We start from the raw sequence: 14,629 nt of genomic DNA, 5'->3' as shown, positions 1-14,629 counted from the left end.
AAGCTACCAGTTCCCTTCAAAAGAACACAATTTCCAATAAGGTTATGTTTTGCTATGACTATAAACAAAGCTCAAGGTCAAACATTAGATTTCGTTGTAATATATTTGCGCGAACCAGTTTTTTCGCATGGACAACTTTATGTTGCTTTATCTCAAGTAAAGTCTTCAGACAACGTAAAAATATTAATACGCCCGCCTACAGCAGAGGATACAAATGATCATTCTACATATAATGTAGTTTATGACGAAATTATTCGAAAAGCATTCTCATGATACTTTTAAAAACAACAAATGTAACAACTAGCCACCCTCATGCTACACATTCTTAAATTTCAGATCATTTTACTTTAGCTGATTTTTTTAAAGATAAGTAACAATTAATACTTGATATTACTTTATTGTCAATTTCACCTCTATTTACATTTGATGATTTCAAGGTCTCACTAATTTCACAACTATACATTTCTCTGGGTTTTATGTATTTTTCTCATGAGTTTATTTTATCTATGTTCTAACTTCGTTTTGCCCTTGGTCCATTGTGTTTTCCTGTAGGCTTTTTTTCATACTTTCAACAATCTGCTCACCATAGAAGTAACCGTGCAATTGAAGAACGATTTTGCTATTGGAGAACACTACTATTCAGTTCATCTATATCTAAACATTAAGCTTTAAAACACAACAATTGTTGATGAGGACAGGTACCCCCACATCGTCATTTCTTTTTATTCTTTCTCTTTCGTCTTTGTTCTTCTTCTTTTTTGTTCTTCATTGCATCTGCGAAAAACACCTGTGGACAAAAATTCAAAATCTTAAGACCGATTTTGAATCTGTAAAAACTGAGTCACATTTACAAAAAATCCTTTTAATAAAAATCTCCATCGGCACCACAAGCTTTAATATTCACTTCTACAACATGATCATCCTTCGCTTCCAAATCTTCTACCATTTTTTGGATCACTCAGACATCCACAACACGATTTTTAGCAGCTTCTTCCTCCTGAAGTGATACTCTACTTTCCAACTCTTTTAGCTTTTCCAAGCATAACTTCAGTTTTGGCTCAAATTTAGCTTTTCCATTTTTTTCCTCCTCATTTTTCCTCTACATATCCTTCAATCGATTCTCCATCGATTAAAGGATATGCAAAGGAAAAATCAGCAGCTAAAAAAGGAAGAAGCTGAAGTTGAGGCAAAACTAAACATGTATTTGGAAAAGTTGAAACAGTTTGAAAGTACAGTATTACTTTAGGAGAAAGAAGCTGCTAAAAATCGTGTTGTGCATGTCTCACTGATCCAAAAAATGCTACAACATTTGGAAGCCAAGGATGATGATATTGTAGAAGTGAATACTAAAGCTTCTGCTGCCGATGCACATCTTCAACAAAAGCAATTGTCACCACCTGCGCCTCCATCAGTTCATTCAACTGCAAATGCAAATGGAAATGCCAGTGGTAAATGAAGAGATCAAGGTATTATTATGTTTATATCTGTCTTGTTCACCTTTTTTTTTTACAATTATGTACTCAATTTCTGTATGATTTTCAATTAAGGAGTTACAATTATTAACTCATGGTTTTTCTGCTATGCTTAAGCTTTACTTATCTATACATGCATGTTGTAAGTTTTTCTTGCCTTTGGACCTAAACCTAAACCTTTAGCCGAACAATTCCTGCATTACATTTTACGGTAAAAACAAAATGCTAATCCTATACTATTTTTCCTACCATACTAACCAGATGACACACCATTTCATATGTGTGTGTCTCTCTCTGTGTGTGTGTATATATATATATATATATATATATATATACATAGATAGATATATACTTTTTCCCCTTATTTAGAAAGAACAATTAAACTAGAACTGTCTTATTCAAAATTCATGCTGTTTTAGTTGCCAATCAATTAATGCCAAAAAACAGGCAAAATCGTGCTTCGCTTTAGACCTAAAGCTAACTCTTAAGTATATCTGTCGAACTGGGAATGTGGTAGACACTGATATGGTAATTGCATGCAGTCGATGTGGTTTGTATTCCTTTGTTTTTCATTTCAAAATCTACGATTAACATGGTCACATGACTGTAGCTGCAGGCAATAGTAACACAGACTTCATTCCTACAAAAATGAATCTGCTTAATTCTCCTGATGTCCGGACATTGCATCCCATGCCTTTTGCTGGTGGTTCTGCTCAACTGAATACCAATGTTGAATTCCCTTAAATTGAATATTCCTAAATACTAAATCCCTTCATAGGAGATTCCCTGCAACTGGAACATAAAAATACCACTCATACACAACAGCCTGCAGGGTCTGCAGCAGCCTCTGCATTATCACCAGCTTACAGGGATTGCTTCAACTTCCCACGCAAACTCTATATACAGGCTAGCCACTCCACAACATTCACAGACATCCCACACGTGATCACATGTATCTTATATGTCTTCTCCCATGATCTATACAATTTGATACAAGCACGAGCTATTCTCTCATAGTTTACTTTGCCTGTAACAAAAAATTTTCAAATACAGTCAAAATTGTTATCTCACCCATTGGTAGTATTCACTCCAGTAGGAAAGTCTCTCATAATGCTACTAGCACCAATTTATAGTACTTTCTTTCTTCTGCTAATTTACTACTTCTCTTACTGATTTAGTTTCCACTCTTTGCACATCACTTTTCATTCAAGTGTTTTAATTATCATTTAAAGTTTCTCTGACTTTGTGTTTTCCAAGATAGTCCAAATTGTTAATGACTATTCAAACTCATTAACTGCTAGGCCTAGCATTCTAGGGAAATACTTGCTTCTAAGCTTATCCTTACTTTGTTTCATTCGCCTATCATTTCTTCTTTCACAATTAAATATCTTTAAAATATAAAATCCAATTACATATTATACTTACATAACAGCGAAAAAAGTAAATAACAAAAAGAAGCAGTGTAGCTAGGGAGATTTCTTTGGTAATAGTTTCGCTTACTTTCATTTTTGCAGTAGTTTTACTTCCGCTGCTTTGACCTGTTTCCAGGTTAACAATGAGGTACAACAAAGAATTGAACATGCAAATAAAGTGTTTGGTCAAAGTATTCATCCTCGGTATCACTTCTATGTTGCCTTTTCGGTTTCCACATCATTTAAACATTGCAACAACTCAACGCTCTCTTCTATTCAAACGTATTTGTTACCTTCATTGCAGCTGCCACCTGTTATTATTTTCTTCCTCTGCATCTCTGAATATGCAAAGCTTCTTTGGAGTTTATCGATCTTCCAAGCTAACAAAGGTATGCTACCTGTCTTTGCTCTGCTCATTTTCCTCACTTTCCTAGACAATTAGTTGGATCTCTGTTTCCTCTCTTGTAGTTCTTATGAAATTAAATGACTTCTGAATTGTACACACTGCAATCAATGACATAGACATATTATAAATTCATCAACTCAAAGCAATTGTTCTGATGAGAAAAAATTGTAGCTTATTAGGAGTAAATTGCCTATTAATTTCGTCTCCTTTTACATAACCAAATCTTACTGTATATATAGTCATTCTCTTCTACTCTCTATATTTATTTCAGTGGGAACAAAACGGCTCTTATCAAATGTAATTATACGTAAATGGGTTATATGATATAACGGTAATGCCCTCTAAACAAATCAATGTAATATACTGTAGGAGTTCCCTATACTAATGCGCAAATGTCAGTCAATTTTTTTGTTAGTTGCCTTAGTTAGTATTGATTTGCAGTATATATGTCGTGTCAAACTAGAGGAAAACTCCACTCTATGTCTTACTGCTTCTCGAATTTCTACATTGCTCATGTGCATAACAAATATGTACTGAATAGGTCAACGAAAGATAATTCAACAGGAAAGAACAACTTCTTCATTTGTAGAATAAAGTACAGTAGTTTAGCTGAAAGAACAAGACGATATTCTTTCTCCAGGTCCTCTACACTAAAGAGACAGTTAACTTTGGGAATTATCCAAAGATCCAACAACTTTACCCAATGTATTAACCACATATATGCTTGACCCTCACACACGGCTCCTATTTGCGCTTTTACCACATATGTGCCTTTTAATATATGCTCTACTCTTGGTAGGCTGTCATTTCACCTTGTAGTTAATTACAGTGGTCTCAAGAATGCAATCTTCATTTCAATCTTTGCTTTTCCATACTTTTAACTAATACACTACATACTTGCTACAGCTTATGTAGGATTTTCAAACTCACACTTCTTCAGCTGCCGAAATAGAGAACAAACTTCTCACTGACAAACGTAAGTTTCTGCATTTTCCTGCTCTATACTTTTTTAAGCTCTGTTACTGTTTTGGTGTATTCTTCAGTCTACATTGTACTATGTTATTCTGTGTTGACTGACCCTAATTGAACACCAAGATATTACCTTCAATAAAAGAACTTCGCTAAATACTTGCCCTCAGTTGTCTAACACTAAACGGAAAATGAATGCAATCCTGCCTGAATAAACAACTGCTACCAAAAACAATGCCAAAAATCCTAAAAACCCTATTTCTTACCATAAAATACCAACTGAAAAAAGGGTAGCTCTTCTGGCACTATGCCAGCTAGAATACTCTGCTCAAACACATGGTCTTCCCCAAAATCTTGCTCCTCTACACTTTACAAAGACTAACTCTGGCCGTCAAAGTATAACTCCACCGTAATCTACTCTGTTCCTTCAGAATAAACCATCAGCTCCCTAATAATGTGAAATACACATTAATGAATTTCCCTTACTATAGGAGAAAACTACAAGGAGTATCATTGAACTTTCGCATGTCGTAAAGGAAAAAGCAAAGGCAGTAGTAATCTCTGTGTGCTTGTCAACTTATTACGCATTCACATGTATTTTACTTTTAGGGAAATGCATTATCTACCTTTAGCCTATCAGTTCCTGCATTCAATTTTACAGTAGAAACAAAATGGTAATCCTATACTATTTTTGCTACCATACTAACCAGATGAGACATGGTTTGTATACATAATTCTGCCCATAATCATATCAGCTCAAATCATTCACATTTAAAGTCCATAATAATGTGAAATACACGTTCTTTAATTTCCCTTACTATAGGAGAAAGCTAGAAGGACTATCATTCAACTTTTGAATATAGTAAAGCAAAAGGCAAAGACACTGAAAATATTCTTTACTCAAAGGTATATAATATCTAATCTTACATTTAGTTTTTGCACAGTGTCATATTATATATTTGAAGTTTTTACTTTGCTTATAATTTAAGACTATAGCACACATGTTCATTGTAAACACTAGCTTTCTCTACTCTTCTGTATTTCATATGTCATCAGTTAAAAGAGAGAGTTCATATATATATTTAAAGAACACAGTCAATTAGACCATACATTCTCCTATTTTCATTGCAGGTTTTAACTTCTTCTTCTTCCTAATTTTGACAAAATAAACATATATATATATATATCCTAAAGCACATACTTTGTCTTCCATTGTACTTCAGCCGTTTTCAATTTGGAGCAAAGATGAATGTGCTTACTGAACTTCTTACCATCAAGATAATAACAAGCTATAGCAGCATCAACAAACTACTGCAACAATGACATTGTACGCACTGTTTCGATCAACTGCCACCTCATCGCTAATGTAAATCTTGAAGTACCAATACTACAGCAGGTACCACAATTATATACATATATATAGATAGATAGATAAATAATTTTTTTCGTTATTTAGAAAGAACCATTAAACTACAACTGTCTTCTTCAAAATTCATGCAACTTTAGTTGCCAATGAAATAATGCCAAAAAACAAACAAAATCATTACATTAGGTAGTCAAAGGTAATGATTTTGTCTCTTTTTGGACTACCAAGTGTACTGATTTTCTATCTTTTTTGGCACCATTTCATTGGCAACCAAAACCCCATGAATTTCTAACAAAACACATGTAATTTTTTGGTCCTTTATAATTTCTATATTTCTAAAATAAATAAAAATAACAAATTGGATAAGGATAAGGTAATACATATTTTTATATATATATAATAAATATATATATAGAATAATATATAATATTACCCTTATATATATATTACTCATACAACATAAATTTACTAGCCTTTCACTCAAGATAAATTTTTGCTCCCTTTCTCAGGTATTATTTCTTCCCTTTTCATCTTTTCCATCTTCCCATTTTCATTTTTTCTTGCAGATTCTGCTTCTCACCAAAACAGAAAATAAAAATTGATACAATTACAGTTATTAGCTACATTTAATCTTTCATAGATATACCATAGGTCCAGCAGTTTGCTTTTAGCTTCATGCCCAACATGATCAAAATATCTGCAACATAGTTGTTTTGTTTTGTCTTTTTTTTTGGTTTCTTTTTATTGAAATTTTAAATTGTCACATGAAAATTGAGTTTCTATGAAAAATAGGAAACATTTTTCGTAACACTTAATGCTGCCTTGTCACACCCCAAATCCAGATGTGATGGCACGTGTCCATTTCCCACCGGACACGTCAGCCTAACCTAACCACAACAATAGAGAAGTAGAAATACGAGAATAAAAGATAATAAATAAGCGGAAGACTTTAATTAAGACTCAACACTACCCAGAATTTTGTTGTCACATGTACAAACTTCTAAATACAAAATTCGAATAAAAATATACAAGTCTCAGAGTATAGTTCTCGAATTTGAATAAAAATATACAAGTCTCAGAGTATAGTTCTCGAATAGAACAAAATTGAAAGTAAAGATAACTCAAGGGCACGTCTGGAATGAACCGCTACCTCTCGAGTATGTCCCGAAGCTCAATCTGCTAAAGAAAATACTAAGCCGAATCTGAGAGAGCTGTCAACCTACACAATTGTGTAGAAGCAAGGGTGAGTACCGAAAACCACAGGTACTCGCAAGTAACACTAAACTAAGCTAAACTAGCAGCTACAAACAACTCCTTTCAATCCCAACCGAACCACCGAAACTTCAATCTAGCAGCAAACCAACCAACCTATACTAAACAGATCATATTCAACAGCCAGAACCAACAGTATATCCTCATCAACCTCAGATCAACAAATAAGAGCAAGTAGATCAAATTTCACATAAGAAGGGTAAACCGATACAATCCACACATCACAGACAAAGATAAGGCAAATGCGATGCAAAATGCAATAATGATGTCATGTAGTCGTGATGCATGTCTGTCCTACGATACACATCTGTTGACGTAATCAGTCCGCGTTGAATACTCAAATCAGAACCCACGGGGGCCGCACATGGACCATGTATCACCGCCGGAACCAGATCCCATCGGCATCCAAATTGCTAGCCGGAGCTAGTCCATCTCATATATCTCTAGCCGGAGCTAGTCTCAACTGTGTCTCATATCCATCCATCCTCATATCAGTGTCTCAGAACTCATGCAACAGATAGTTCACACATGGGATGAATAATGAATATGCACATGTCATCAATCACAATCATATCACGATCACATCATAGTATTACACATCATCTGTTTCAACATCAATGTCTGTATCAATCATAGCCTACTCATGCTCTTCTATCCCCTCAATATGAGTTATCACATGACTTATTCAACAAATTCAAGTCACATATAACACATTTAGCTCGTTTTATTCCCCATCTTTCATTTACAACAATTTCAATCAACAAATAAAACCCATCCTCAATCCCCCTTACTCCCCAACACAATTAGGAAAGTAGTCATGCGTAGTCTAAGAGTTTTACAAAGTTTGGAAGCCACTTGCCTTAAAACGAACTCCAAAAGTTACTTGACTTGAGCCCTTTCCTTTCTGAGTATAATCCGGATCACGATAATCTATTCAAACAATTATTCACAATCACAATTCGAGTCCAATGACACCAAAATCAAGAAATTTAGGGAAAAAGGGCAAAACGGTCCAAATGTCTCATACCGGAAAACGATACCCAAATTTGGAAATTTTTTATGTAAAATGATCCTTAAAGTATTTGGAAGCTAATGGTGAAAACCAATTTGAAAACGGAGTTGAAATCAATTCACAAACTCAATTTGAAGGAAAATCCACGTTCTTGAAGAAGCCTAAATTATTCGGATCCGAAACCCCGACTCGAAAATGAAATATCTCTTGAAAAACATCTTACCCATGCTTAGATAAGTTCAAATATGAAATTTCATCAAAAACGGAGTTAAGATCGACCTTGAAATTCTCAATTTATCAAACTTTAACTTTACCGGGAAAGTTCAAATTGTACGCGGTTAATATGATGAAAATAATCGATGAATCAATAATTTTATGTTAAAATCAGTTTACCCATAACATAAGGATCGTAAATATACCTTTTTCATCAAAAAGGGAGTCCAAATCGATAAAACCCCAATTTTTCCCAAGAGGTTTACGGATAGGGAAAATAAAACCAGATAAAGAAATTATGAGAAAATGTCGAATTGAAGATTGAATACTAACCCTCATATTAATTCAAGAAGAAACCCGTAAGAATCACTCCATTCCGATCTCTAGAACTCCCGATATGCTCAAAATACCAAATGAACACAGTCTGAGATTTTTATAACAGTACATGGCTGTTATGCACCAGAAAAACAGCAGTTAATCTTTCACTAAAAAGGCCGTAATTTCCTCATACGATAGTGAAATGACCCGATTCTTTTTTGTAAATGTCTTAAATAATGATACGGACCTGCTCGTTCAATCGGAGCTCAATTTCATGCTCGTTTGCCCAGTCAAATATCATTTCTACTCGGTAAACAATTATTTCTTATTTGCGATAAAAGTCCAATCTCGGGTTAGCGAAAATGCACCAAAATTTGCAGATAAGTCCTATAATTCATGCTCAAAATTTCAGAACCTTCGGAATAATTTTTCGACCTTTAAAACTAATAATGAACCCTTTAGTTGCCACAATTTGCTGAAATAGTGTCAAAGCATCCAAGAAGCTTAAAAGCTCACCCAAAACTCATTTGGCACTTCCCGAACACAAACCAAATATGCTACTAGCTTGAAAATGACATTTTGAACTCAATAAAATCGTCGGAATTTGAATTTGAGGTCTCCTTGACCCGGTATCCGATAAGGCGTCAAGAAACTAACTTTAGGCTCAAAAACTCGAAACGCACTCGGGGCCTCTAAAAATTCAACCAAGACTCATTCTAGACTTAGAATCATCCCCTGAAACCAACGGCGCCCTCGGAATTTCATTTCGAGCACCGGAACCTCGTTTTGTTGACCAAAGTCAACTCTTAATCAAAATTTCACTAATTTTTGCAACTTAGGACCTCAAATCTTCATTTTTAACTCCAAATTCGAATCCGTAAATTATCATAGACCCGTTTCGACATTCTAAAACTGCTGGTATCAACGGAAATCCGATTCGAGTCTCGAAACTCCAAATGACTCGAAATAACACTTTTAACCAAACTTTAATTCTTAAAAACTCAACTTTTCAAAAACTCAACTTTTCATCAATTTTCCTTCAAACCAACTTCGAAAATACAACAATTAGGACTCGGGGCAACTATCGGGAGGGGTAAAACAGTCATTTTATGAAAATTTCCAAAAAAGACCTTTAGGGTCATTACATGCCTTTGGATATAAATATGACAGATTAGGTCTCTTCTACAAACTGTATCTTCGATGATACTAAGACATACATAAGCCATCACATACTCGCTTCAGTAAAGTTTTTCATATTCTGCAACATTTTCTGTCGTTGTAACAGATCTTCTGTGAAAAAAGATTTCTCCAGTTGTACTTTGCACATTAATAATGCCTGCCAAATGATTTTATGTCTTCATTGAGCTCCACTAAACAGCCCTAACAGATTTACACATCACTCTACTTCTACTATGACAACACTGTTGTTTTCTTTTTCATTTGTTCTTCACTTTGTTTTTTTTTGGAACATACAAAGTTTATTATGTTTCCGCAGTTTATATCTCAAGCGACCCAATAGTAAGAGGTACAACTCTTAAGTACTATACTTTGTTTCGTCATTTTGGCTGTAGGTGCTTTCTTTGTATCTAATTATCAATCTCCTACTTTCGCATTCTACAATTGTACAGCTGTACCTCATCATTGACAAAAAACTAATAACACATAAATGGTTACCAGATCAACATAGCAACAAACGTAAATAGTATGATACATCCTATGTCATCCTTTATGAGTTTGTACTTTAGCTTCAGTGTTTGTCCTAACTTGCTGTTACAAGAGTTTGTTAGTGCTTTGTTACTACATCAAAAGCTCATTTATGCAGCTACAAGGTCCATTTTACTCCACACTGCTGCTTTCATTCAACTCATTTTTTCCTAATTTAATCAGCCCTCTTCATAAAAACACAACAACGCAACTACTTTGACTTAATATTCATGTTATCCTGCATATACTACTATTTGGTTACCTATATTTCTTACAACCATGGTACTAAGACTGAACATCGACCAAATAAAACCAGCAACACAAGATTGGATTTGCAAAGTTCAAATTGTCGAAATAGGACGCCCCCGAGAAAGCCTTGACAAGAAATGTACATTCCAAAATTTAATTTTGGAAGATGAACAGGTCACCTCATTAGTGTAGTTTATGTTATAGCTATTGCTCTTTTCCTCTCAACTTAGTTAATGTCAACTTTCTATAACTCTTACTTTCAGGAATGCCAAATTAGGGCCGTTATGTACACTAATGAAATCGAGCAGTATGCAGCTAAACTTAAACTCTTCAATACATACCTCATCTCTACTGCAAGAGTGAAAGTCTCACCAACCTCATACGGCAAACCAATACATCAATTTTACTGGATTCTTGACAAAGAAACAGTAATTGAACAAATCAAACCATCTAATGAAGTTGAAAAGCCGCTTCCACCGCCAACCAAACTGAATATCACCAGTTTTGACCGCATTCCTCATCTAATGGTTGATTCTGCTGCTGAAATAGGTACATCGATCGTCCTAGCTGTTATCAGACTGAAATACACATATTTACTGCTGCACAACACTTGCAACATTTCATTATGTGTTATATACGCGGATGTACTGGCAGTCGTTCTTCGTTGTGGCCCTCAAAAAAACGCCGGTCACAGTCATCATAGGTGTCGAGAAATTACCCTTTGTGACAATCAGTAAGTATAACATTTGACATTCTGCTTTCCCATTTTCTGCAAATGTTTTGAATAAGTAACCACTTTTTGCATTTCTCTACTCACATCATCAATTATTATCTAGGCATTATCATACTCCTTACTCTTCTGCCCTTATGTCCTGCACTCTCAGGCAAAATCAGTTCCTCTTCACTCTATGGGAGGATTTCGGAGAAATAGAAGGACACAAAATTTCTTCAAAAATGGCAACAGAGACAGATCTCCTTGTAATTCTTGGAAAAAGTATAGGAATCTCTACTTATCAAGGTACATATGCGCTCAACTTCTTACCAACATAATTTTATATTATAACAAAACAATATACAACTTATGTGTTATACAGGGCTGTCACTGCAGACTAGGTACAATTCCACAGTACGGGTGAATCCAAATTACCCCCAGGCAGTTGCACTCCTCAACTGGTACTCACATTTCATATTTATTCTTTACCTTTACTTCGCATGTAAAGAACCTACTAAACATATTATTTGTTCTAACAATAGGGCAAAAGAAAACAAAACAATGTTGTTAAGTTCTCCATCAGATACAACCTCAACAAGCTCATCTATCACTCCCATGATAGTCACCCCTTCTGGCCAACAACTTATCTCTATTGCAGATATCTCATCAGTACCTTCCATAAGTCATACTTAAACCTGCTCATTTGACAGTATCCTTATTCATTTTGTCGTTCTATAGCTTTGCCTAAATACTGAAAACTTCCCACATATGGGAGTGTTCTATGTTCAAGCAGAGATGGCCATATTAGATGAGTTCCAAGACTTCTGTGTGCTTGAATGCTCAGGATGCAAACAGAAGAAGCGAACAAAGGATAGAAAGGATTTTGACTGTCCAAAATGCAATCGGAAAACATCCTTAGTGCCTCGGTACTATACTTTTTTGACTTCTAACTTACACTTTCTACAAAATATAGCGTATATTATACACATACTTCAAACTTCCCCTCATTTCAGCTGTAGCTTCCAGATTGATCTTATTGACGATACTGCTACAACCACAACATCTATCTCTGCTGAATTAGGAGAAAAATTACTGTCCATGACAGCAGAAGACATATTTGACATAACTTGCACTAAGGTTATCTCTTATTCCCACTACCTACTTGTACACACTTATTGTCATAATACCATATATCTTCAGCACAAACACTTGACCACATATGCTTTGTTCTAAACTGTTTGTTCTAACTTGTTACATTTACAGCGACAATCATTGTCTCTTAATCATGTCCATGAGATGCTGTCAAGCAAAATATTCGAAATTCAGCTAAGGAAGTCATCTTGGAGCAGCTCAAATACCACGACTACAACTTTGTCCATTCTTTCCTACATGGAAAAAAACATATTACACAGAGCGCTACTGATAGGACTTCTAAAAAGATAAAGCCTTTGGAAATAAGTGAGGTAGAAGTGATGGCAACAACTGCTGCAGCTGGTCCTTCAAATGCACTAGGAAAATTTGAACCACCCACACCAACCAAAAAGGTGTAACAGGTCAGTCTACATCTCACTTTCACACCAAACTATGGCTCAAAATGATTATAACTTCCACATATTTACATTTACTCCAAAAATTGCTGCTAAAAATCTGTACTTTTAGCTGTAGTTTACTTTCTTTCATACACGTATCCACATAGTTCCTGTAAAACATTGTAAGTGTCATACTTATGTTATACTACTGCTTTTGCACTTGCTCTTGTCTGCTTTCAAATTTCACAATTTGGTTTTGTTTATGTCTGACATAACATTGCACACTCTCACATTAATTCCGGGCTAAAAACACTCTATCCATGTTCATATCCATGCTCAAATCAATTGGTTGACAATTTCTTTTTACTTCCTCCTCTCATGTTGACTGTTCAATTACCTTATTTTAGTTACAAGAATTCACCAATTTCATTGCTTCACATTTAGCAGCAGCTCTTTTGCACACTGACACCAATTTTTTACTCCTTCCTATTTGTACTACTTGCAGTAGCTCAACTCACATCCAATGAAACTACCTTTCAACTATAAACAACAGAATTAGACTTTTGACATTTTATTATGAATAATGTTGCTCACATTCAAATAAATGACCGTCAAACAAATCCTTTTGTCTGCTGTGTCTTTCTGATAGCATAAAACTGTACCCTCCCTTTGCTCTTGCGTTAATGCTTGTCATTTCACACTGCAATATAAGCCTATTTACATGTTTCTCTGCATACCTTGCACTGCATACATTCTTCTACATTATTCTTATTCTGCTTTCTTATAATGTCATACACTATAATACACAGTTATCAATAGGAACAATAGAAACAGGGTTTCTGTCTACTAGCTAACCTCATTCACCGTAGACTATTAAGCCAATCACACACAGATTCAACAGCAAATCTATAAGTTTTATACTGACTCCATGCTTTCCTTTGTAATTGCTCCCTTTGTTAAAATTTCTTTGCTATCTGTTGCCATATTTGCACTTTCTAACATACTTTAAACTGCCTAATTATAGGAACTCCCACACACCATTTTGTCACTTCTCCTTATGCTAGGGACAATATAATGAATGATTCTCCCTATGCTCTGGTTTTTTGCATCAGCAAGATTAGCTATGGACAGGCAAACTGCAGTGTCCTCTAAATATGATAGACAATGACATGCTAATCTTATATACCAAAACTGCAACATGTACTATATTATTATTTTGGTTATATTACATTAGTTAGTATGTCTATTGTACATATTCTGAATATTTCTAATAGTGCATAATATAATAGATCGTATTATCTATCTTCTACAAACGCCCTAACCCTTGATTCATTAATATTACAATATTTTTACAACCATAATATTTTTACTATTGCACGGGCCTCCCCACCCTAGTATATATATATATATATATGTGTTACTTATGCTGATGTTATCCTTGTCAGGGGCTAGTTTTTGAATAAATTATGGATCCGTTTAATACGAAAAATGATGAATAATTAATTTTAAAATATATTTATCACATATTTGATTGAAATAAAATTGCAGAATTATTTATTTCGTATTTATGGTGTTATTTTTATTCCAATACGATAATAATTCTACAATAGTTAATCTCATAATAACTTGTTCTCCGACCAAACGAGCCTTTTTATCCACTTCTCATATTCCATTAGGTCCCAAATGGAGGCCATTTCTTGTCTGGTCTACTTGTCGTTTCCAAATCATTTTAATGATATCTTGAGATATGTTTTTAATTTTTTAAGGAGGAGATAAAGTATAAAATCTATTGTGACTGTGAAATTTATCTTTAATTTTTCTAATTAAATTTTAGGCAAAAAAAAAAAGGAGGAAAGAAAAACACAATAGAGTAAAAGCTAATAAAGAGACTTTTTAAAATTTTCTTTACAGATAACATAAAGTGAAACAAATGAGGAAAAACATAAAATTTGACATACGAGATGTCACACCCCAAATCCGGATGTGATGGCACGT

The 14,629-nt window shown here is 34.5% G+C and overlaps 2 protein-coding genes and 1 long non-coding RNA gene across 3 annotated transcripts; all 3 read left to right on the top strand.

Moving 5' to 3' along the window:
• Positions 1-3,193: 3,193 nt before the first annotated feature.
• LOC107058257 (uncharacterized) lies at positions 3,194-5,498 on the top strand. Its single transcript, XR_001471905.1, has 3 exons — positions 3,194-3,273; positions 4,206-4,266; positions 5,483-5,498. It is a non-coding gene; the product is annotated as an uncharacterized lncRNA (long non-coding RNA).
• Positions 5,499-10,389: 4,891 nt separating this feature from the next.
• LOC102591757 (replication protein A 70 kDa DNA-binding subunit D-like) lies at positions 10,390-11,798 on the top strand. The gene is made up of 6 exons (XM_015303745.1): positions 10,390-10,567; positions 10,657-10,942; positions 11,036-11,126; positions 11,278-11,411; positions 11,488-11,566; positions 11,648-11,798. Exons 1-6 carry the CDS (start codon positions 10,424-10,426, stop codon positions 11,796-11,798), a joined length of 885 nt encoding a protein of 294 aa, XP_015159231.1. The 5' UTR covers positions 10,390-10,423.
• A 61-nt stretch (positions 11,799-11,859) lies between these two features.
• On the top strand, positions 11,860-13,936 carry LOC102591427 (uncharacterized). The gene is made up of 4 exons (XM_006363975.2): positions 11,860-12,031; positions 12,119-12,242; positions 12,369-12,658; positions 13,659-13,936. Exons 1-3 carry the CDS (start codon positions 11,874-11,876, stop codon positions 12,546-12,548), a joined length of 462 nt encoding a protein of 153 aa, XP_006364037.1. The 5' UTR covers positions 11,860-11,873; the 3' UTR covers positions 12,549-12,658; positions 13,659-13,936.
• The last annotated feature ends 693 nt before the right edge of the window (positions 13,937-14,629 follow it).

The sequence above is a fragment of the Solanum tuberosum genome, unplaced genomic scaffold (genome assembly GCF_000226075.1).
Source record: "Solanum tuberosum cultivar DM 1-3 516 R44 unplaced genomic scaffold, SolTub_3.0 scf00469, whole genome shotgun sequence".
NCBI lineage: Eukaryota > Viridiplantae > Streptophyta > Magnoliopsida > Solanales > Solanaceae > Solanum > Solanum tuberosum.
This window is presented reverse-complemented; position numbering and strand designations above follow the sequence as displayed.

Coding starts and splice junctions, on each gene's coding strand:
- LOC102591757 (XM_015303745.1), top strand. CDS start 10,424: ATGGTACTAAGACTGAACATCGACCAAATAAAACCAGCAACACAAGAT. Junction 11,412..11,487: donor AGGAATCTCTACTTATCAAG/GTACATATGCGC, acceptor TGTGTTATACAG/GGCTGTCACTGCAGACTAGG. Junction 11,567..11,647: donor GCAGTTGCACTCCTCAACTG/GTACTCACATTT, acceptor TTCTAACAATAG/GGCAAAAGAAAACAAAACAA.
- LOC102591427 (XM_006363975.2), top strand. CDS start 11,874: ATGGGAGTGTTCTATGTTCAAGCAGAGATGGCCATATTAGATGAGTTC. Junction 12,032..12,118: donor AAAACATCCTTAGTGCCTCG/GTACTATACTTT, acceptor CCCTCATTTCAG/CTGTAGCTTCCAGATTGATC. Junction 12,243..12,368: donor TTGACATAACTTGCACTAAG/GTTATCTCTTAT, acceptor TTACATTTACAG/CGACAATCATTGTCTCTTAA.